Here is a 25166-nt window from a genome sequence, read left to right as displayed (position 1 = left end):
ATACAAGTTACATTTGTACTTGTGTGACATGTCCTGAGGGATGTTGTCATGCAAAAAACTTGGAGGAAACAGCCAAATATTATCAATGAGTCTACATGATTTCCCTTAGAAGAACAGTAGCTATGATACTGTTCATCATGAGAGGTATGCAGAGGGAAAACTTCCACCTATGTCTGGAGTTTTCTTCCTATTCTCTCTTATTTCTGGTCTGGAATTTTTTTTATTAGCAGTAAGATCTTTACTTTTTTATGCCGACAAATTATTTTCATCTAAGCATTTTATCCAGTCAACAAAGGGAAAGTGAGTAACATATGAAAAACCAAGTTATTAATTTTAACCATGGAAAGTAGATTATATTGTTTTGTACATAATGACAACTAATTTCTCTTAAAAAGGCGATCCCAACAAAAGTATGAGGAAAAACTGTTGATTCAGTCTGCATTGTTTTGTGTTTGTTCTTTAATTGTGAAACTGATGTGTTATTAGGTCCTGCAGTCCTGCACACTTCAGCATTTTTATTACATAGAATTGCTGATAAATATCTCTGCTTTTCAGGGAAAAGTTGAAGAAGCTCTAAGGGCCTTTGAAGCATTAGTGAATCAATATCCACAAAGTCCTCGAGCAAGATACGGGAAAGCACAGGTACTTAGAAAACAAAGTGATAGGTGCTGAAAAAAGCTAAAATAAACACTTTGTTTTACCAATTGAGTACCAGTTGGAATTAATTTATTAATTTGTGGAAGTTTCCTAGGTAAAAAAAGAATCTTGTGATCTGTCATATTGTATTGCTTTTATTCAACTGTCCTTCCCCAATTACTCTGGCAGCTTTTGTGGAACTTCAGTGGGAAATACTGTAAATTACAAAAAAATAAGATACATCCTGTAGATCTCAGGAGAGCTGTCAGGTGAATGGCAAGAGATAAAGACCAACTACTGGCCCAGTGCAGGAGCAACAGGCAGAATCTACTGTTACATACTATTTGCTGTAGCTGGTAATCAACATGTCTGTCAGCCTGGGATAAATGCTGCTTTTTGCTCTAGTTGGAATAGAGAAGAGGATTTGGAGTATTTAGAGAGAAAGAGTTAAAGGATAAAGAACACAAATTCTCAGGCAAGGAGGCTTGATTAGTTTTACTTGTGGAGTGAGTTATGTTTCAAGTGTTTCCCTTCAAAAAAAAACCCCCAAAACCCGGAAGGCATCAGAAAATAATCTCTGCATTTATAATAGTTCTAGACAGTGTTGAGATGTCTCAAAAGGGAATAATCTTTGAATTTTCCTAAATAGTAGAATAATCCTGCTGCACTAGGAGTAACAAAAATACTCCTTGAACTCATGTTAATCAGGATGAGCAATGTGAAGCCCTCACTGTAGGAAGGAATGGTGCTGTTAGACGATCAATGCAGACCTTGGAGTCACAACCAGTGTCCACTTGGTTAATAATAGTCATGCTAAAACCAAAGCTGTGATTATCCAAAAATCTATCACACAAGCACTTGATACACAGCAGATCTAATCCTTCAGTCCTCTCTGTGGTGACAGTCTGCTGAACTCTTTGTCTCTTTATGGTAAGAGACTACTTCGTTCATACACGTGATGAACTTATTTCTGTTAAGTTATACTTCAAATATTTACCAACTTTTACAGATCTACTCATTATACTAATAGAATATGCTTCCTAACTCTCAGTGGCTTTAGGGAGAAGGTCAGATCACTGCAGCCATTGTGAAATTTATTCTCATTCAGAATTCCCATCTCAGTGACCCAACTTCATTTGTCCATTTCCTGCAATTTGTAGTTGCTTACTACTACTTTAGGAATCTGTGAAAGGTCAATATAGACCAAGATCTCAAGAAAAAATTACATGCATTTTGTGGGAGTGTATAAAAACAATGATAGATTCATTTTCTGTGGCCACTGAAGGTTCATACTAGTCATTTTACTGAACAGTTATATTCATATTACCAGTGACAATTTTATTGAACCCAGTATGTGTAAGTTAAAGCTGTATGAAGGAATAGGAAAATCATGGGCATCAGACGGATGAATTATTAAGATTAGCAATGTAACACAGTATTATTTTTAAATGTGTATTCATACCAACAAAACTCAATTACATTTGCTATTTCTCATCACTATCTAAAACTGCAAAGGATAAGGTTAAAGATCTTGAAGGTTAAAGGTAAAGAAGGTTAGGAATTCACCACAAAAGTGTACTTCTCCATTCCTTTGAAGCAGGAACCAACATTACATGCTAATTTTGTAGATTCAATTTTTATTTAAGACAGGAGGATTGATTGTTTTTTTCTGTACCTTTCAATGGCTTTAAAAGGCCACTGTTCTCAAAAAAAATTCTGCAAAATATTTCATTATTGGTGTGTTTTTCAGAAATATGAGTAATTCTTTATTTGATGTCTGAATTACACTTGAGCCAGATAAAATTTTGCTGTACAGAATTCACTAATATATTTACAGCTGAAAAGGACAATAGATAGGTTTTTAATCTCCTTAAGATTTATACTGGTGAAGTTATGCAGACTTTATGCTGACAGTTTTTGCTTCTTTGTTATATATCTTTAATATTCTTTGCCCTGTGTGAGGATTGACTGACACATTCTCTAATCTTGGACAGTCCTGCAATTCTTTTGAAAAAAGGAGAAATAAATGTCATAGTGAATTTACATTAAAAAAAAAAAGTTATTGCTTAAAACTGATTTCTGAAGTTGTCTCTGAATGCTTCTTGATGTGCTGTTTGGCTGAGTAACCATATTTTTTCGTATTTCCAATACTAAGGTTAAAACAACTCAAGGAAAAAAATTAAAGGACAGAAGTGCAAAAAGATTTCATATTCTCGTTATGACATATACAGATAACACAGTTGCAGCAATTTAATTTAATGTGTCTTTGATTCAGCAGTGAATTTAAATAGACCAACAACAGCTTCTGCACCATCATGCTTTGATACATCTGCCATAGCTCTTGTCTTTAAGAAAGAACATAAGCCAATAAATATAGAAGTTTTGAGAAAAATGCATTAAGCATGGGAAAATGTGTGCATTTATATAAACAATTCTAAGTAAGCTTTTAAAAATTCTGCATTTGAGACAGTCTTTTTCAGCTATGGGAGCAAAGATTGAACATGCCTTACCACAGGTGAGGTCAGTCATAGCTTCTGTTAGATTCATTGAAGCTATAATTTAACTGTGGGGAGCTCATATGCCCTTTGGTCTGCTTCTGAATTTGATGAACAAGTTTAAGTTTTGAAGGAGTTGTAGGGTACATATTCTATCAACATATGCATGACAAAAGGCAATTCCTAATTCATTTTGCAATAAAGAGTGTAAATAAATTTGTCAGAATAGATGAAAATGTTTGTTGGTGTTTTTTGATCTGTGTATTACTTCCAGAGTTAGGCTTAGTATAGGCAAAATTTTGCCTTTCTTCTGTGTTATTAAAACAGAGTGCTTCATCTGCTTTTGAAAGCAGAAATTATGAATTCTACAAATATTAATCAAAAATCTGTGTTAATGTATGTTTTAGGTGTAAATTTTCTCATACTTCTCCTTTCAAACAGTTTGTATGTAACAAGATTTTTCCCATAAAGCTCAGGCCATAGTCTAACAATTGCATAGTTTGCCTGGTAAGTAAATAGTTTTAAGACTAAGGGATTATTAGGTGTTCTAGTAATGGTTTTGTTATTCTTTCTAGTCTGAAGATGACTTAGCTGAGAAAATGAGAAGCAATGAGATGCTGCAACAAGCCATCAACACTTATGATGAGGTGGTTAGTCTGCCAAATGTCCCTTCAGACCTGATAAAATTGAGCTTGAAGCGAGAAGCAGACAGGCAGCAGTTCCTTGGTAAGTTTTGAGGATGGTACAAAAAACACAGAAGTTGTCTGAGCAAAGATTTTCAAGCATCACTACGGATTTAAAAGTGGCAATTGCGTTAGATTTTTGGTTGGACTTGTCTTTCTGGTATCTTAAGTGAAAACCATTTTTATATTATTTAAATTTTTTCTAGGGAACTAGTTCTATTATTTAGGATAATGTTGCCTGTAGGAAGATACAGTAGGTGCTATGAGCAGCTATGATGGTAAGTAGTCAAAAATTTTTATTGACCGACAAAAAAGAAACTTTTCTTTTTCTACTGAAGCTGAAGAAAATCAAGAGGAAGTTACTGGCATAAGCAGAGTGAACATACTCAGAATAAGCCTTCAGTAAACACACAGAAGAATGGAATTGAACATGGGGAAAACAGCCCCAAGATTTAGGTTTAGATTCTAGTTTTAGATCTCAATTCTGTGATGCATGAGAAGTGATGATTAGAATATGAGGCACAATCAAGAGTTCTGTTCCCATGAGTTGGATTTTTCATATCAAGTTGTTTTGATCTTTCTTTTCCTTAGCAAGATTTCATTTAGGAAGTCAAGGGACATGCTTAATTTTAAGCAGATAAAGCATGATAAACTTCATGATGGAAGTAGAGTAGAGCTATTACTTAACACTAGAAATTAATTTAGTTTACTTACTTAAGGTGAAGTTTATATATTTACTTAGTTTTGTCCAGTGCTTTGCTATCTGTGTATGATAGACCAACCAAAGCTTAAATAATGTTACTTCTGCACTGTGAAGGGTTCTCCACAAGAGGCTGCCATAACACTGTGTGATTGCAGTGATTCCCTGAAATATTCCTGGTACAGCTACACCCACAGAGACAGCCAGGCAGCTCAATGTGCTCATGTCTGCACAAGTTTTTCCAGGTTCTCCTTCTTGATTGTCAGTGAAAGTGGACCACTTGCTTCTGATTTTTGTTTCCTTAGATGTTGTGTAAATGTCTTGCTACTGTTTCTAATATCTGTGCTTGTAATTAAGTCTTGTTCAATCTAATCAGGTCGCATGAGAGGTTCCCTGGTTACTCTACAGAAATTAGTCCAGCTGTTTCCTGGTGAGACTTCATTCAAGAATGACCTTGGTGTTGGTTACCTCTTGATAGGAGATAACAGCAATGCTAAGAAGGTGTACGAAGAGGTAAGTTTCCATTCCAGCCAAGGAAAATTATTGCTTACATTCCTATGTTCATTTTGAAGATTGATTGATTTAAACTTTCTAAATGGTTAAATATGTCGCATGTGAGATTTTGAAGGGTTAATATAGATACAATTTTTTTTCTAGTGCAGTTATCTTCTAATTTTCATTTATATTTTCTGATATTGTCATGCTAAGTTTTTCCTCATGGACAGAGGAATGCTGATTATTTCCATATGCTTAATAATAATTTAGCTCTTCTACCTTCTGGTAATTAGGTTTGGAATATATTGACAGCACATCTAGATATGTTGTATGTAACATGTAATACATAATGCATGCTATAAAAAAGGATAAGCAGTCTTCAAGACAAGGAAAGCAGAAGTAAGCCAGTTTCTTCACAGAAGCAGTATCTCTAACCATGTGAGCAAGTAGATCTGTACTTACAAAGCTATTTAACCTTACTTTTTTCACCTTTTTATAAGGAACTTAAAATCTGTTTTTCTTTCATGATGTTTGTAGTGTGGATAATTCATTGGATTTATATTTCTGTCGTATGCTATGGTTAGCTGCCTGGGAAAACTTTGCTGCCAGGAAAAGCCACTCTGCTCCTGTGATCTAGAGACCCTGGTAACATCTGGAAACTGTCTGACAGATGTGGAGTCTGACATCATTGGTAGTGCACAAATTGTCACACCTGACCAGGAATGGTCTTGTTGATGTTGGCACACTCATGGTGCTTGTGTAGGACAGGCTTGGTAATTGTCTGGTTATGGAGGCTGGAAAGGGATCAGCAGGATTAGTGCCACCTCCTGAGAATAAAGGCCTGATTTTCCATCCCTCACATCTGGGAGGCTGAAGAGATTCTCATCTCTGATAGCTTCTCAAAGAGAAGGAGGATGTTCAACCACATGGTTTGAAGCTGAACTGAAACACTAGTAATACCATTTTTTTTCCCTCAAGCTCCTCTGGTAGTCTCAGATGTAGCCAGAATAATGTTTGCTTTGCTACTTTGGCTACTTTTTAGGCCCTTCCATAAAACATTTCTGTCTGATGATTTTTGGCTTGCTGTCAACATTTCTCAGAGGATTGGAAATATTGGCTTTTAAAAATAGAGTTTATTAAGCAAACCTGGTACTCATGCTGAAAAGAATTTGAGACAATATAAACATACTCCTTTTGGGCAAGATTTTCCTGTGCAATTATTCGGTGTTTTGTTGCAAACAACATAATTGTTAAAATTTCTCAATAAATGCAGGGATTTTTATACATGGAGGAAGAGCATGAATTTGCTATATAATTATTTGATACCGAGTTTTATAGACTTCAGAAGAAATATATAGGGCTCTGATTAAGAACAGATATACAACTGGTGTGGTTTTAACATATTGTTTTCCATTCTTCTTTATCCAGTGTAATTACTCTATTTTGCAGTTCACCAACACTGAAATAGAATAGAGCATAGTGAAGTTCTGTCATTGTAATAATTTTTTTAAAAGACTTGGATTAATTATTTTAAAAGTCATGGTGGAATTGTCCATATTTTAGGTATTACTCAGGCTGAATTCAAATACAATAATGTAATTTTTTTGTTGTAATTCAGGATAAATTTACCCTAAGGGTTTTAAGAAAGAGTACCTAAAAAAGCAGGGAGAATCTCATGTGTACCTGCTTTGGTTCTTGGTTCTGCTGAAGGCTTCTTGCATGATTTTGGGCAGATTGCTTAGGGCTACGTTCTGGAGTACTTGGCTCAGCTGTTGTGATGCATATTTAGAAAGTGTTTGGTCTTGGGCTCCTACCATAGATTTCAGGTTGTTTGCATGGTAGAGAAAGGAGCAAACTGAATTGTGGTTCTGAGAGCCTCAAGGAGGTGTCTTGCTCTTCGCATTGTTTTTGAAAAAACTGGGAAACCTCGGAAGTGTGACTAAGTCCTTCTCACTTGTGTAATCTTTTGATACAAAAATGTTAAAAGAGCACAGTCAAGGGCATGAACTCAGTGCTGCAAAGTAGGTACCTCCAATATTTATGAATCTTGTATTCTGTTTCTCACTGTAAGAATGTTCCTGCATTTTATTCAAGTGTTCTTTAATGCAGAAAGCACAGGCATCTTAGAGTTCAGTGCACATCCTCAAGAGAACATACTCCTTATTCAACTTAAAGTCTCCACTTTTTGTTGCTTTCTCTCTAGCCGTATTCATGGTTGTCTAAGTTCCTGTGTCTATGGTACTTGTGTCTGCTGCTCAGAAAGATTCCCAAGTAGTTAAACACTCTTCTCTGTGGAGGAATTTAAACTCCAAATTTCCCATTTCCTGGGAATCTGCTAGATTCATGGGAAAAATCTTCACTTCCTGCTGTAACAATTCAATCTCAATTCAGTGTTACTGACCTATGTTAAGCATGCACTACTGAGCACGTGCAACCAAATGAATCCTTCACAGGCACTGTTCCCTACATGGATCACAGTACACACCATTTCAGACCAGACTAACCCAAGCTTGCATCATCTCCAAGGAATTGAATAGAAGCCCAGGGAATCCTAGTGGACGAAAACTTTCTGCTTTTGCTCTACATTTAATAGCCAGTTTACTTATTTTCCAGCCAATTCTTATTTTTCTTTCCGAATTTGTTACATTTTAGCATCTTATTTTAAAAGTCTTTAATATATGTTTCTTCTTTTAGCTACAGAAGCAATGTGTATAAACACTGAACTTCAGATGCAAGAGCGTTTTTTGCTTCCAACTGTAGTGTGGTATAACTTGCCCAAAATATAGTTTTCTAGTTTGTGTTTACCAGAAATTTTTCTGAACCACAGATGGAAAATGGGGTCCAGCTGGAGAGGATTTCAGTTTTGCCTCTAATATTAAATAATTTTTTCTTAATATTGCACTTAGGGACATGAAAACATAACGTTAAGGGTAATCTTAGTAGAATTCAGAGCTATTTGTATTTTCAAAGAAAACATAACTTTAAAAGTAGTCCTGGTAGAATTAGAACTATTTTTGGCTCAAACATCCACAGATTATAAAAAAAAAAATACAGTGGAAGAGAACTTTGTAAGACTGGTTATTACTCAGCTAATAGCACTTTTTCTGCCTCCTTGCTGAGGCATGTGTGCATGGTTCAGTGCAGCATTATAGAGACACTCACAAGGCAGTTCTGATTGAGCTATCTCAGGTACCAAAACCAGAATATCCACATGAACACAGTACTCTGCCCTGGCTAATTAGCCACTGATAGCCCCAGAGGTTAATTTCTATATTCATGATTAGTATTTAATGGGCTATGAGCACTTCTGTAAAACTTATTTCTAAACATAATTAATATTGCATGCAGCAACAGCAACAGAGTAATACAATTTACATTAAATACTTCCAGTGTAATTTCTGCTGATTGTATCTCTTCGCTTCTCTTTAGGGGCTCTGAATGTAGATCATTCCTTAATGCAACTCGGCATAGTTTAAATGAACCGTAATACAGAAAATTCTATTCTGTCTTAATTAATCAGATAGCTTTATCCTATAGTTAAAGAAACTGTAACGAAATTATGTGGCTAATAAATATTTCTGTCAGTCATTTCATTTCACCCTGCAGGTACAGATTCTTGGATCAAAATAATTATACACAGAATGCTGTAGTCAAAAGGCATAAGATGCAGAAGGTCGTGGTGTATTCTTATACTAGGGATTAAGCTTATCCTTACTGTGGTGCTTTTTCCTAATAATGTCCCATACTATGGATTTCCAAGAGATTCTCAAATTGTTTGTTCCTGCATAATAAGTCTTTTCTGTGAAAAGAAGTAAAATTATTGACTATTATTGACTTGTAACATTTTGTACCCGCATAGCTGTAATTTTTGGTTTTACTTTGATGTGCATAAGAAAAGAGAGAAATTGGTCCAGAAAACTTCTTATGATTTTGCTGGTAATTATTTTGATTGAAAAGCGATGCCAGACAGTGACTGGAAAAGGCAGAGGGAAATAACTATAATGTATACAGGCATTTTATCCATGGCATAAGTTTAGTAACTTCTAAAATGGATTGAGGCAAGAGAAATTGCTCATCTGTCTGTTGTTTTGTATTTAGCAGCTGTCTAGACATTCGGTGGATATCAGCCTCTGTAATTCCACTGCCTGTCAGGCTCCTGTGATGATCCTCACAGACTGAGGGTCTATCCTGATAAGACTGTCCACCCTTATTTTAAGGAGAGGAGAGGTGTAAAAACAGATTAACTTAACCATGTAATTGATATTGCACAGAGCTACAAATTATATTGAATATGTACATCATAGAAATGCAGAGCTGAAAAGTAGATCAAGACATTCTCTCTAATTTTTCCCCTGGTTGAGGCAGACCAAATGCACTTTAATTGTCTTACTGGTGTTGGGGGTGCACATTACACAGTTCAGGTTGGCAGCATCACACCTCCTTCCCCAAAACACTATCCCATACTCTGATCCTTTCCAACACCTGTCCCTGTACTCACACATCCTTCTCTTCCACAGTCCCCATGAAATATCCATCTCGGGACATTTGTCCATGTGTTTCTTTGTTCTGCAAAATTAAGCCAGTTTAAAACTCTGACGTGGTCTGAATCTTGTTGAGGGTACAAAATCTTTTATCTGAATTTAGCATGCTTGGTCTTGGTCAAAGTGTGCAGCACACAACTATACAAGAATAATTTATCCTTCGCCTTGTAGTGTGAAAGCACATTGAGTCACTACTGCAGCAGACTTTTAATCACCTTCTTTCTCATGGCCAGAAAAGTGCACACTGTTGCAGAGAGTGCTGCAGTTCACCATTATGCCCTCATGTATTTTCTCTTGCAAAAACTACTTTGCCACCATTGGAAATCTATCTAATTTAAAACTATTTCAGGTATGTTTCTGCTGCAGATTTTTTTTTTTTTTTAAGAGTAGCTGCTTTCCCTCAGATTAGTCAAACCTAGAATAAGTAACTTAACGGTTAACAGTGGGTTTAATTCTGTAATGTAGCATGCTATACCTCAAGAAAGAAATGTAGAAAATGAAAGACCAGTGAAAAATAAAGCCATTTCTGTTGAAGCAATTTTACTTCTGAGACTTCAAAGTTTGGCTTGTCTGGAGAAAGCACATAAGTGAATAAGGAAAAGAAAGCACAGACAAGCCAAGAGTTTATCTGAGAATCAGTAATGAAAGAAAATACCATTGCATTACTAAATAGTATTATGTGCACAGGTTTGTTAATTTGCATCGATTCATACAGGTGTATTTAATTCATTTTCTCTCAAACAGGTTCTAAGTCTGGCTCCAAATGATGGCTTTGCCAAAGTACATTATGGCTTCATCCTGAAGGCAGAAAACAAGATAGCAGAGAGCATACCTTATCTACAGGTACTTTTTCACCCACTGTAAATGTTTTACCAGCAAAAAGTAGAATTAGAATGCATAAAATGTGTCAGACTAGAAATGTACTAATTAAAAATCACTGCTTAAGCTATTTGTTGGAGTTATACTGGTGTATCACTGCTTATGAACTTGAACAAACTTGTACATTGAAAACCGTCAATTCTTAAACATCAAGTATTTGTTTTATTAATGGTTAACCCAAAGAGCTCTGAGCCTCAAAGTTTTTTGAGGTTGGTAGTATGCTGCAAATCTAATGTTCTTGAAAGATCCAGAGAAGCCTTACGTATACTTCTGAGTGTTTGGGAAGAAATACTACAAAAAAACCTTGATCCAGCTTTATAAAATGCTTGTGTGTATGTTTATAGGGTCAGGGGCAAATATCCATCTCTGAATATGCCTCTTTCTTGGAAAGACTGAGGGGACAAGCTGTGGGATTTGGAAAACGGGTAGCATTTCTCAATGATTTCTACTGACATATTATATTCATTCCCCTTAAGCTGCAGGTTAACCTGGTGGTTACATTTCCTACCTAATTTCATAGCCAATCTCTTGTATAGGATTGATAGACTATTTACAGCAATCAAATTAACTCTATTAGAAGTCTTATTGAAGTTTTCTTATACCTTTTATTTTTATTTATTTATTTAATTTTTAGGAGGGACTGGAGTCTGGTGACCCTGGCACAGATGATGGACGTTTTTATTTTCACCTGGGTGATGCATTACAGAGAATGGGAGACAAAGAGGTACACGCTTAACATGTTCTTGCTTTAAAATCTAAATGTGAGTGGCTGCAGAATCCAGAAAAGCATTTAATGATGGGCTTAATGTTGAAAACAAGAGTATACTGATTGCAACAACAATCCATCATGCGTGTGTAGAAGTCAAGATGATCCCCAGCAAAAAATCGGTTGTAGCCATTACAGTACAATTTCTTAGCATCTCTTGCTTTAGATTTAGCTTTAAATGTTTAAGCTGGCATAGGGAAACTTGAAGCAAGGGACTAAAAATTTACAAGAATTTTAAATGTCTCTACAATCTGTTTTCTGATTATATAACTTACAACACAGATCTTAATGAGTTAAAAGAACCAGTTATGTGTATATTACTGTATAGAAGTTTTGTATAACAGTGTTTTGTAAGTCTTCCTTTCTTTCCAAGGAGAAGGCACCTATGAGTATGTGATAAAAGAGGATCGTGAGAGGACTGAATGTGTGGGCTGAGATAAGAACTTCTTTCAATAACTAAATTAACCAAATCAATCAGGAAAACAGAAATTTGTACTATGTATCTGTTGAGTGGCCAACAAAAACAAGCATCACTGTGGAAGCCATAAGAGCTTCTATTTTGTTTATTTGAAATCAAATTATACTTAAAAGCAAAATTTAAATGTATAAATTATCACTAGGATCATGATAGGGAAGCAAAGGACCTTTTTTGAAGACTCTGATTAGTCATGAACTTTAATATGGGCATGAATTTAAAAACAACAGGAAAAAAAAGAAAAATATTCCAATTCCTAGATGGGAAATATGAAAAGAGTAAGCATTAAAAATCAGAGTAGAAATAGCCATGAAAATCACTGCTTTTTAATTACTTAGCTAGTAATATGTGCAATAATTATTCCTAAAAAACTATAAAAAATGCTGACCTCTAGTACTGTGGCCCAGTCAGTAGGTGGTTCTCCAGTATGAACTGTGGCAAAGGCTCTGTATGTGAACTTTCTCAAGCCTGGCTCATCAGGTTAGCTTTTTTTTTTTTTTTAATAACTTTCATTACAGTACCTTATACATACTACTGATCTAGAACAGTGAAATATAATATTTGAATTTTAAGTTATATAGCCTTCCCTGCAATCCTCTTCCAATGAGATTTTTTAAATTGTCATTTAGAATGAGAATTAGTTACCTAATTTTACTTAGAAACACATGCATACACAGATCCACGCACACAGTCTGCTTTCACACTCTATCTGTCTCCTTCTCTCAAATCCCTGTCCATTTCCATGGGACATTCTGAGTTGAGTTGCTGAGCTTAGAACATCCCATTGCTATGTTTGACTAAAGATACCACACAGATGTAATTAAGGTACATCATCTCTAACCCCAGGATAATTATGTATTGATGTTTATGGAGTTAATAGCCAAATCTGCTGTAGAAAAAGTTTAATTAATGACAAAGGAACTTCTTGGGATGGAGGACACTTCCAAATTTATCAGTGGAAAGATCATTGTTCAGCTAAATTTTTCTCACTGACCTTGCTAGACTTGCTGAATTTCCAGATTTAATCAAGGAAACAGATCAATATTTAAGTTGCATGTGAAATTGCTATCACTGAAGGTTTGTTGAAGGGAGATACTCATCTATTAGAGCTAAATTAGGAGTTATGAATGTGGCCTTGGGAAGTGTTAGGGAAACAGTATTGAGTATGCCTTTTCTAACTATAATTTGATAAAATGCAATATTGGCTTAAGAAAAGAAAAATTAAAACCATGGAAGTTATTACAAAACAAAGCACTCTTCGTACAGTATATACAATGTATAAACTGAGTGCATCTCTAACAATTTCTGTCCTGGAAAAGAGCTACACTGTTGTAGCTGTCCATGTTCCACTGCCAAGAACTGCAGAAGAAAAATATTCCTCACAGAGTCTTGGGAATGGAATGAGTGAGGCAGCCTAACTCTACTCCATCAGGGTAAAGGCAACTTCCATAGCACAATTCTTCTAATAAATAAATATTAACTGTATTATACATGGTAATTATAGCTGATGTATCTTAAAGAGCAGCAACATTCATACCATCACTCAGAGGCTGAATCAAGTAATTCATTCCCCTTATCATTTGGGCTAACTCCAGACATTGTAAATAGATGCAGACAGTCAGCATGAACAATCTATTGATATCTCACTGGTTTTGCAACTTTTGGAAACAAATGTTATAAATCCTAATTCTTCCATTTAACCAAGATAACACCAGATTTTAAAGACATACTGTGTATTACCTTTGGGTAAGTGTTTTTTTGACCCATGCACAATTTTACTGAGCTTCTCTAGGGAGAAAAAGAGAAGACAGTTTATATATGGTCTGTTAGTCTGCTCATCTACACTACTTTTGTGTATTTTAAATAATACTGTAAGTCAACAATGTATTGCAGACTTTCCTCCATACTTTAGGAGAGTTATAAAGATCAGAGTACCACATTTTTTTAAAAACTTGAAGAAAACTTATAGACTCTCAACGAGGACTTTGGCCAGTTTCTATTCAAGGCAGGGATTGCTGTCTGCTTCAGTCCCTGTGCTCTGGGATTATTATTCTCATATTTCCCTACTTAACTGTCCGGGTTTTTTTTCTAGTTTGTGGTGGTTTGGGGGGGTGGGGGTGGTGTTTATTTGTTTGTTTGGGGATTTTTAAAAATTGTGTTGTCTGAAATCTTGCAGCTGTAGCAGCAATGCTGGGCAGGAAGGAGGCAGCTCTGTATAACCTTCTCTGCATATGGTTTGTCACAATACTACAAATGCTGGATCTTTTCTTTCCAAGCATCTCTTTTTCTTTCTTTGGTTTTGTTTGCTGCTATGCAGGGGTAAAACAAGTTGTGCAAAGGGAGAGTAAAGACAATCAAAGGTCCAGTATTAACTTCAGTGGATTTCTGTCATGTGATTAGTTTTGGTGTAATGAAAAATATTTCAAGAAACTCCAGTGCATTGAAGTATTAGATAATTAACACTTTAGATCAGCAATTTTCATCATCACAGCATCTCCACTGGCAGCAGAAGACAGTAATCTTTAATTTGTAGGTAGAGGATTGAAACAGAGAAAATTAAATTGACCAAGATGAGAAAAAATTGGATATTCCAAGGACAAGGCATGAATTACTGGCCCATATTTGATGTGAATGGTTGTGAGGAGATTATCCTGTTTTGCTAATGTTGGACTGGACTCTCTTGGCCAACTGATCTATTTTGTTATTTGGGGTTTTTTGTTTGTTTGTGGTTTTTTTGTCCCTTAAGTATTCATTGGTACGTTTTATTAATAGAATAACCCAAACATCCCAAAGAGACAGTCTGCTACCTTGCCAGAAAGTGTTAATTTTTTTCCTGTAGGAGCTTGGCCGATGTGAATTTGGTTAACACTGTTAACAACTACAATGTTTTAGGCATACAAGTGGTATGAACTTGGATACCAAAGAGGTCACTTTGCATCAGTTTGGCAGCGCTCCCTTTATAATGTCAAGGGACTGAAAGCTCAGCCTTGGTGGACAGCAAGGGAAACTGGATATACAGAACTGGTGAAGGTAAGGCTGCATTATACTTTCATTTTTATTAAAATTGCAGCGATAATTTCAGTTATTGAGCAGAGAAAATGCTAAGCAATAAGATCAAAACGACTGACTTTGAATTCCAGACACCACTGTCAGACTAAGCACAAGACTTAAGTAAGATACTATAAAATAAACTTAGACATTTTCAAATTTGAGAATGGGGACAGGATGGCTGAAATTATTAATAAATACAAAATTTGCATGGTAGACAAATGCAACAACTCAAGTGGAAAATGACAGCACAATTCGGTAATGTCTGGAACACCCATTGTGAATTTTTAATTAGTCAGGAAAGGCTGTGCTTTTGAGCCCTTGTGTAATATTTAGTGACTTTAGAATCTTTTAATTGCACGAGAGAAACGAGTGTGGATTCCCAGTGATGGATTTAACAAAAGATAATAGTTCAGAATTTAAATTCTCTGAAAGGTTTTTTATTTATTTAATGCAAGACAAGTAAAGTGGTAATTGTTCATAACAATAGCTTTTATTTCCCGAATTGCATTTTTTAAATTAATTTATTATGATTCTAATAATTATTTCTAAAAAGAATTAAAAATTAGGAAGAGCAGTTTCAATTATTGGCATGTGGTTTAGAGAAATCATTATGAATAACTAATTCTTGAGGTATGTGTAGGAATGGATGCTTCTTGCCATAAAAGATCTGGAGAAACTGGGAACTCCTTAATATGTTTCTGTCAAACAAAAAGGAAACATATTATTTGTTTGGTGTTTTAGAGCTATATGCAGTGTTGGTTTACAGTTCCTTACATGTAAACTTTTCAAATTCCTATGTCACTGAAGGTAATGATCCATTCACCCTTGGCATGAGTCAGCTTTGAAGGGTGAAATAATTCAGCTGATGTTATAAAATGGCCAGAGCTTCACGTTGAAGGAGTTTTTTTCAGATGAATCAGGCTGTATATGGAGGCCTTGGTTTGGGTCAGCATTTTGAGTGGCTCCTAGAGCTGCTCAGGAAACCACCTGTGACCTCCACAGTACAACTGCCTCTCTGGAATTCAATAATACCTTTTCATTCCAATCATTTGGTGGTATATGTTTTAGCTGTTTTATTAGCAATGTCAGTGAATCTAGATTAAATTGTGTCTGGTAATATACTTGCACAGGTATCGTAATTTGGGAGCAGTAAGATTTACATTCTTTAAGATAACACTCACAGTTTAATGTATAAAGCCACAATGTAGTTATATGCATCAAAACAAATATTTGTATTGGTTTTTTGTAACTCAAGAAATTACTTTTGAAGGAGAGCAAGTTTGATTCTAATTATGTACAATGCTGCAAGCAAGACTAGAAGTAGTAGTAGTCTTCAGGAGTAGCATAAAATTATTGATGTTGGTTTTCTAGTTTCTGAGGTGTTCCAACTTCTGTACATGATTTAGTTTAAAAAAATTATTTCCCCTTCTCACAGAGTAAAAACCAATCAACAAGTATTTCCTACTGCTTCGCTTCATTACTCTCCTCTTATGTCTGTATGGGAAGTGTGGAGAATGCTTCCTAATCACACTGGTAAAATTAAACATGGTACATGTATACCGTACACAGCGCTGGAGGCCCTGACCCTCCTTCTGAGTTTCACTGCTTGTTAAATGGGAATGAACTATTTTCAATAACTTGGTATCTTAATAATGCTAACTGAGCATTTGTTTGGGGCTGGGGCAGTAGTAAAACTGAACTCTCTTTGGTTCATTCCATTGACCAGCACAGCTGTGGTCAGTGGCATCTTATAGCACAGGCCTGGCTTGATTTTCTTTTTAAAGGTCATATAGTTTGTTTGGCCTAGAGATGGAGATATGAATTTTGACATTGCCTTGCTTTTCCCACAGAAAGCCTAAAGAGAAAATAGGGTTTTTTCAGTATTCTCAGTTTAATAACTTGGTTCTGAGGGGCATTCAGCTTAACTGGCTGTAATCATATGGACAGGAGACATTCTGTCCGTGCTAGTGGCCTTGTTTGCAAGTGAAAAAAAAGGGATATTTCCACAGGATGATTGATTTTTACAATGCTAAATAACTGTCTAAGCATGGCATATCTGCTTTTCTGGTGTTAACTGTCCTACTGCTTTACTTCAAAAATGGGTCCTGATGCTTAACTTCCTGATGGGTAAGGTTAAAAAAAGACAATCTCATATTTTACGTATTTTAATATTACCTGCTTGCCTGTATGTCTTTAGGGAGAAGGTTTTGGGTTGGGTCTTTTTTGGGGGGCAGGGAGGTGAGGAAGACTGAGAATATTTCAGTAAGACTTCTCAGAATATGGTCTATCTAAATTAGTGGAACTGTGCTGAAGGGAAGTGGGTTTTTGAATCTCTCTGCAGCTCACTGGGCTTAATGTTTTTCCTTGAAAGAATGGAGAGGCACCTGATTTCTCAGGAAGAAGAAAATACAAACCTTTATATTAGGAAGTGTATGCTGTGTGATTTATGTAGAGATGTTCTGCTAACATCTCTGACTTACAGTATTTTAGGCCTTTGGATCTGGGAATTCAAGAAATTATCTTCCTCTTTTGTTCTCAGCTGAAAGGAAGCCTTACTACTCTCATCTTTGAAAACCCATCCTTTTCCCTCAGGACGATTAGCTTTCCTCAGCCAGTCATACTGAGTCATTGCATCTTTCTCCAGTACCTTCTGTAGAACCTCATTTATAGCATATTATTCTATTTGGGTGCTCATTTAAAAATAATAAAAGATATACAATGGTGTTGGGTCCTAGAGACTTTTCACTGGTTTGAAAGTAATATATAGTCAATGACTTAAGTAACTTTGTCCTTTCTGCATGTTGTGTCCTTTGACTTTTGGAAAGGATGCAGACAATGCTTTGTCAATAATTTACTACAGTGAATAGCAGATTGATTAAAGTAGATCTTGTATTGTTGCTTTCTTTTGATGGCTTAGATGTTATTAATTAAAGTTTAAAGTGCAGCAAGGAAAGTGCAGAAAGACAATGAAAGTATTGGCAACAGCACATATCTTTATAGTTTTCCATAGCTTGACAGGTGTGCCTTAATGGTTTAGGTAATAATTACTAAACGTTCATAGACAAGGGAGGAGTTAACTTGAAATGTGTATTTGAAGTGTGGTTGGAAACTTTAGGGGAGACTTTTGTTGAAAAGAGCAAAGATGGTGCATGCAAGTGCTGACGTTTAAGCTCTGTGAGTGATTGGATGGGTGCAAGGAATCTGTTTTGAACAGTTTAAACACTGCCCCTTGCTTGGAGGTTATCAGCACTAGCCAGTGGAGATGTGGTAGCTGATTGTGAATGCTTTCCTATTCTGTGTCAATAACAAAGTGAAGTACATTAAACTCCTCACCACAATCGTATTTTACAGTTCAGTGGATTAAAATGGATGTGTGGGCAGTAGTTATGCCTCACATGAAGGGTAGCAACCTCTTAATCTCTTCCTGTGTCATTTATAACCACACATTGAAAGGGTTTGACAGCACAGAGAAAGGACATTTTCAATATAATAGTCTTACATAAAAACATCTGATATTAAAAAATCCCTATTTAAATAAAATCTACATTATTGCCAGATGTACAGCAACTGTAAGCTTCAGTTGTTACTAGGAACTGTATTTAAAAAGCCATATGGAGGTTTATGGGAATCAGCTGCTAGCAAACAAGTACATATGCTCCCAGTGCTGGTTGCCTCCTGATTTTTCACTTGTAATCAGGATACTGCACCAAATATAATATGAATTTTTTGCTCGAACCTGGAGCTTGAATCCTTATGTATCACAGAGGCATAAGTGTATTTAACTTTTTTTCTGCAGATACCAACTCTTGGACCCGGAGCTGTAAGTCCAAGTCCTGGACTTAATCATTATGCTTTAATGGGTTTTGTTTTCTTACTGTTCAAGGTATCACTGAGAGTCTGTTATATCAGGCTTGGGAGACCAAGGCTGGGTGCCATTGGAACTCCCCACTTTATTTCTCTCTAGGAGCTGTCTTTTGGTCATTATAAAGCACTATCTGTGTGTTTTACAGGTGGGGTCTATGGGGGTTTCAGGACAGAAACCCTATTGATTTCTGAGCAATTTATGTCTAAAACCATTAAGGTTTAGTTCAAAACCGATTAGATGTATTCAAATAAATTTGTATCTAACATGTTGGGGAGGGAGCCTTTAAACACAAGGACAAACACTGGCCTTTATAGGTTAACCTTCAACCTGTGGCACTTGAGAGGGGGTAGAGGGGTCAGAGCAGCTGCTGCCTACAATGCCTTGGACCACCAGTGCTCTTCATGTGTCATCTTGTCTGCAGGGATGAATGCTCCCTCTTACCTTTTTTCAGCTGAGGGAGTGGGAGGAGTTTGAGGAAGTACAGAAGAACCTGTAGTATCTTTTAAAGGTTTCCAGTTTAGTTTTTTGCTCTATATCAATTTAAATTGAGGCTAGTGTGAGTGTAGGTTATTCTTTTCTTTCTCTTCTCCAGCCAGTGCAAAACCAGGTACTCAAGCTGGCATTTCCTTTTGTAGATAGCATAGTGCTAAATAAGTAGCAGCACTGTTCTTGTATACATCTCTGATTAGATGGAAATTTTCAATCTTTTTTTGTACCCTACATTTTGGAAAAGTCAGTTTCCTGTTATGCTCATGTATGCCCACAGTTTTCCAAAGATATTGTAAAAAAACCAAACCAAAACCAAACCAAAACCACCAAACAACAACAACAAAAACCACCCCAAAAGAACTCTGTTTTTACTTAATGCCAGCTGTTAAATTAGTGTTATAGAAACCATCAATGAGGGAGAATAACATGAATGCACCAGGAAAAATAAGTGTTCTTCCCCATTTTTTGATAGATGAGAGAAAAAACCAATTTGTTATGATAGAGATTGCTATAATAAGAGAAGTGAAATCCATATCTTCATACATTTTTGCTTAGTTAAAATTGTTCTAGTGGGAGAAAGTTGCTGTATTATAGACAATGTGTTCTAGCCAAAATTTGCTTTGTTAAACCTTTTATGATCTAGCCATATAAACCTATTTTGTCAGATCAGCTTTTCCTTTAAGTAAAAAAAAAAAAAACAACCTCAGGTGGAAAATGCAACTGTTTAATTTACATGAGGAGGGCTAATAATCATACGAAGTTTTAAGACTAAAAGGGGGCACTTACATCACCTAGTCTGCTCTGTGCTATAGAGACTTTTGAGTTTTGCTCATCATAAAAGGAGGTAGTGTGGGAACATACCGGAGCTTATTTCAGTGTGAAATGGATTGAAAATGACTTACAGAAATGCATTGTTCAAGAGCACAAAGGAAAAATGAAAACTATTCACCCAAAATAAGGTTTAGTCAGAAAAGTAAGCTGCTGGGGAATTGAAGTTACTTTTTATCCAGATCCATTGTTATACTGTGGGTTTTCCATTTATATTGCTGTAACATTAAAATGACTTCTTATTGGTAGAATGAAAGGTTTTCTAAGCTATCTGATTTCTCCAAATATAATGTCCTAAGGCAGCAGAGAAGAGAAATTTTAATTGTGCTATTTTGTGGGTGTTTATGTATGAAGTGCAAGGCAACTCACACGTTCTTAATGGTTGTGTCCATAAATGACCACCTGGCATTTCAAGTTGTATACAACTTTTTTCAATAGCATCAACACATGCAAGTGAATCTCAGCAAGCCTTTCTGAAGGTTTAAATCATAAATTTCAATTCAAGTGGTGTGTTTAAATTTGGTCTCTTTAGTCTCTAATATTCTGCCAACACCTGGAGTTTCAGGTTATGTGAGTGGTTTTCCAGTTGCAGGAATGGTTCCATGTCATATGCACAGCATTTAGGAAGATCAATACATTTAGCTTGCAATGGAAAATGATCACTTAAAGAGCCCTTAAACTCATCAAAAAGCAAGTCAAAGTGAGGCCTCATCTGCAAAGAGACTGGCTGTTGTTGAAATCTTACAATCCCAATGTAATTGAAACTGAAGAATGGTGTGGAAGTTATTTTTCCTGCCTTAATATGTCAGAAGGGAATTGAATTTAAAGCAATTTGATAATAACAACAAACACTTTCTTTTATTGCTTTTAAATAAAGTTAATAATGGCAGGAAAAAATAAAAATGGTACTAAAGCCAAGCACAGTAATTTTTCAGTGCAGTAACATGGCTCTCACAACAGTCCTTAGAGAAAAACTGGAAGCTCATTCGGGATGAGGGTCTTGCTGTGATGGATAAAAAAAGAAACCTCTTCCTGCCTGAAGATGAGAACCTACGGGAAAAAGGAGACTGGAGCCAGTTTACCTTATGGCAACAAGGTAAAACATTCTGTATTTCTTCTCTTACCTCAATTTCATGATCTTAGATTAACATAGTGTAATTAGGAGTAGCAACACAGCTTTTCCTAGAACTGTTTATCAGGAAGGAACCTGATAAAACAATGTTTGGGATGCCTGTGACAATGAACAGGAGTTCTTTATTCTAAACCATGTTGTTCCCAAATACTTCTAAGGGTCCCTTGAGGATGGTAACTGTTCAGTGAGTGCACTCCTCTTCTGGCAAGGCTGCCAACTCTTTATCTGCATAGTACAGATCAGCCTAAGGGAAGATGGGGACCTAGGAGAAGGCACATCCTCAGTTCTGTGTTGCCAGTCTGTCATTCAGAAATGGTATGAGCAAAAGAATATGACTTTAATAAGCCTGCTGCCCTGTCCCTGAGCTGTGCACTGGGAGGCTCAATTCTTGGAATGACCTTAAATTCTTATAAAACTCCACAAATGAAATAGTACTGCAAAATAAAACATTAAAAGCAATTTATATCAAAATGTAATCTGGTGTTGAAATGTTATGATACTGGAGGCATTTTAAATCTTTTTTTTTTCCCTATGCATCCACATTAGTGATTATACATTTAAAATAACACTTTTTTAGATGTATAAAGCCTGGTGTTCACAAATAATGTAAAAGTAAAATGCGTAGGCTGCTATGATATTACAACATGGAGGTACTTGATACTACAGCATGGAGGTTGCACAGTGTGTAAAAATGGGAATAATAATATTTACCTGTCTCTCAGTGTCAGATCTTTGGAAGCTTTGTTGCTCTTCCTTAAAGCAGAAAATGGAAATGTTCATTCATTGCCCTTACCAATGTTCTATCCGTTATTTTCACTAGGAAGAAAAAATGAGAATTCTTGTAAAAGTGTTCCAAAAACATGTGCTTTATTGGAAAGATTTCCGGAAGCTACTGGCTGCAGAAGAGGGCAGGTACCTGGCAAACTTCTTCATTTTTGCGAATTCATAATGCTGTGAACAGGTGATTTTGTGGAAATTGGCTTCCTTGTGGGAGCCAAAGAGTGCTGCCACATGCTTCTTTCCTGAAGGTAAAAGAAAGAAATTTTACATCCATGAGTGTGAGTGCCAACAAAATTTGTTTCAAGTGCCTACAATGACTATTCAGCTATCAGTTAACCTCATTTAATCATGCAGTATAGACCTGCAGGGGTCAATACACATGCAGTGGCTCTGTAGGACGTAAGGTTTCAATTTTTTTTTCTGAGTAATTATATTTTGTCTGCAGTGACTATATAAGAATATCCTTCAGGTGGCAAAATTAAGGATGCAAAAGTTGAAAAGCAGAGTGCTAATGTAGCCCTAATTCAGACCCTTGAGTGTATGTGTTCATCTTTTTGACCAGTCCCTTGCTTTTGATTTGCAGAACCACACTGTGTGGCTACTGTTGTGGGAATGAACAAGGCTGTTGTTTCATTGATTGGTTGCAGAGGCTGGTTATAGTGAATATAACTGATGAGAAGTCATCACACTCAATGTGGCTACAAGAAAACTGCTCTCAGTCATGTCCAGAGCCAAGGTGGATCTGTCCCTGAGAGCAGATTCTCTTTGAGAGCTACTGTTTTGTTCATAATGTTTTGGTGCCCTACATGTTATCACCATGATATGGTTTGTGGAAATGTTGTATATTTACAGCTGTAGCTGTAGTCACATATTTTGAACATATAAGAGTACAATAATCTGAAAAGCTGTGCTCTAGGAGTCTAAAGTTTTACATTCACTATTATGAGATGCCTAGGGCAATTTTAGTTTTATGCTAGCCAAGACTTGGATGCTACTGCTAAAATAAACTTAAAATATCAGCTGGTCTATTCACATAGGGAAGCACTCGTAACCAATGGGAACAAACACAATCAGGAGATAAGGAATTCTGTGGTGGATAGGCTATTTGGATGCTTTGGTCACCTCATGTAGTGACAAAGATAAATGTAAAAAAATCAACTACCTGCTCAGTGCTGCTGAGACACTGTACAGAACAATAGGAAGTGATCAAAATTATAACATTCTTCTTAAAAATAGCAGTAAACTAAAAGTATCACAGCTGGTTTTAATTCTGGACATTTCTTACATTGCAGCCATAGTACAAGTCATTGGTAGTTTAGAACCATTTATCTACAGCACCTGAGCACAGCACACAGATGTAATTCACAGACATATCCAGACTGATCTGCATGGACAGATAATGTGATAATTACATGACAGTAATCAGTCTACAATGCTGGCATATTTGCATTACAGAAATTGTTTATCTCAGATGTTGGTAAGAATCCTGCATCACCAGTTGTTTGCACTGTGATGGGGTCTAACACATCATGGTGTAACAGAGTTGGGTGTGAGGATCTGTGTTCACCACGGCCACTGGAGCACATCAATTGCTGTCATAAGAAACCGCCAGTAAGCTGAAACCTCAGACAGCAAGAATGACTGAAGCAAGAGGCACGTGCTGTCTTCTGCTGGTTTTGTTAGCAGCTGGAGAGCATGCAACACCTTAATCTGTAAGATTTATCAAAACTACTCTGTCCCAGCCAAATGTGCAGATTTCTCAGTTGAAAAGGTGCTTCTCACCACTGTCATACATTATTCACACTTCCTGTTATCTGAGTTGCTGTAGAATGAAACAAAAAGGTTGAGGTGAAAAGGGACATCTGGTGATTACTTAGTCCAGCCCCTTGCTCAAAGGATGATGAATTAGAGCAGGTTGCTGTGTCCAGCCAGGTTTTGAGTGCCCCTAAGGATAGAGACTCTACAGCCTCTCTGGGCAACCTGTTCCTGTGTACAATAAAAGAGGTGTTTCCTTACACTTAAATGGCATTTCCTTTGTTTCAATCTGTGTCAATTGCTTCTTTGCCTTTCACTGGAGGCCATTGAGAAGAGCCTGCCTCTGCCTTCTTCACTCTTCTCATCAGGTATTTATGTATGACAAGATCCTTCCTTGAACCTTATGTTCTCCAGGCTGAACAGTCCCAACTACCTCAGTTTCCCCTTGTATGTTACATTCTCCCATCCCTTAATCCCCTTTATACCCCTTCACCTGCTCCAGTGTGTCCATGTCACAATAGGTAGCGCAGAACTGGGTCCAGCATTTAAGATGTCTCACCAGCTCTGAGGGGCAGGATAACCTCCTCCAACAGCCTGCCAGAGCTCCCCATAGTGCAGCCCTGCAAGCTGTTGGTGGCTTTGCTGCAAAGCTGGCTCCTGTTTAATTTGGACCCCAGAGTCTCCTTCTAGAAAGTTGCTTTCCAGACAGTTGTCCGCCAGCCTGTATTGGTGCATGCCTCCCTAGTGCAGAACTTTATGCTTCTTTCTGTCAAATATTTTAAGATTTGTGATTCCTCCTTTCTCCATCCTGCCAAGGTCTTTATGAAAGGCAGAAAAAACAGCAACAACAAAGTAGTGTATTGGCCCTTCCTATTCAATTTTCTATCATCGGCTGAGGGGGATGCACTCTGTCCTATCTTTTGAGTCATTGTGAAGCTCTTAAAGAGTGCTGGACCCAGTACTGAGCCCTGGGATGCATCTCTGATGAGTGGCCTTCAGATGGGCTTTATGCCTCTGATCATAACTTGTTGAGCAGGATTGAACAGGTTTCAATCCTCTTCACTGGGAACTTGTCCAGATTCTATTTCCTTACTTTGTTGGATAGGATATTTATGGCAGACTGTTCAAAGACTAATGTTGAGGTAAACAATATCCACCAAGCTAGAAACCTCACCCTAGAAAGCTGGCAAAGTAGAGAATCCCCTTCATAAACCCATACTGACTGCACCCAGGTATACTTACTTACGTGTTTGAAAATTGTTTCCAGGTTACTTGCTCCATCACCTTTCCAAGGGTTCAGGTGAGGCTGACTAGACAGTAGTTCCTCAGACCATCCTACTTACCCTTCTTGGAGATAGGAACAATGTTTCCTTTCTACCAGTTCTCAGGGACCTCTCAGTGACCTTTCAGAGGTTGTGTGGATTATGTATGGATTCATATCATCCATTTCCCTCAGGCCTCATGAGTGGATCCCATCAGGACCATGAACCACGTTGTTGAGTTTGTTTAAATGTTCCCAAGCCCGATCCTTCTCCAGAGAAGATAAATCATCTGTGCTCCAGTCTATTTCACTGGTCTCAGGTGCCTGGCACTCCT

The 25166-nt window shown here is 36.8% G+C and overlaps 1 protein-coding gene across 4 annotated transcripts in view; it reads left to right on the top strand.

Annotated features, from left to right (window-relative positions):
• Positions 1 to 25166, top strand: part of ASPH (aspartate beta-hydroxylase) — a 110668-nt gene that overhangs the window by 78259 nt on the left and 7243 nt on the right. For all 4 annotated transcript variants that reach the window (XM_066331679.1, XM_066331670.1, XM_066331687.1 and 1 more), the window contains 8 exons: positions 556 to 642; positions 3707 to 3857; positions 4891 to 5027; positions 10295 to 10393; positions 11064 to 11153; positions 14563 to 14700; positions 20864 to 20999; positions 21856 to 21947. In XM_066331679.1, the coding sequence (XP_066187776.1) occupies positions 556 to 642; positions 3707 to 3857; positions 4891 to 5027; positions 10295 to 10393; positions 11064 to 11153; positions 14563 to 14700; positions 20864 to 20999; positions 21856 to 21947 (930 nt within the window). The remainder of the gene's footprint in view (positions 1 to 555; positions 643 to 3706; positions 3858 to 4890; positions 5028 to 10294; positions 10394 to 11063; positions 11154 to 14562; positions 14701 to 20863; positions 21000 to 21855; positions 21948 to 25166) is intronic.

Source organism: Sylvia atricapilla, chromosome 1 (assembly GCF_009819655.1).
Source record: "Sylvia atricapilla isolate bSylAtr1 chromosome 1, bSylAtr1.pri, whole genome shotgun sequence".
Classification (NCBI taxonomy): domain Eukaryota; kingdom Metazoa; phylum Chordata; class Aves; order Passeriformes; family Sylviidae; genus Sylvia; species Sylvia atricapilla.
Note: the sequence above shows the minus strand (reverse complement) of the source record. Positions and strands in the feature narration are given on the sequence as shown.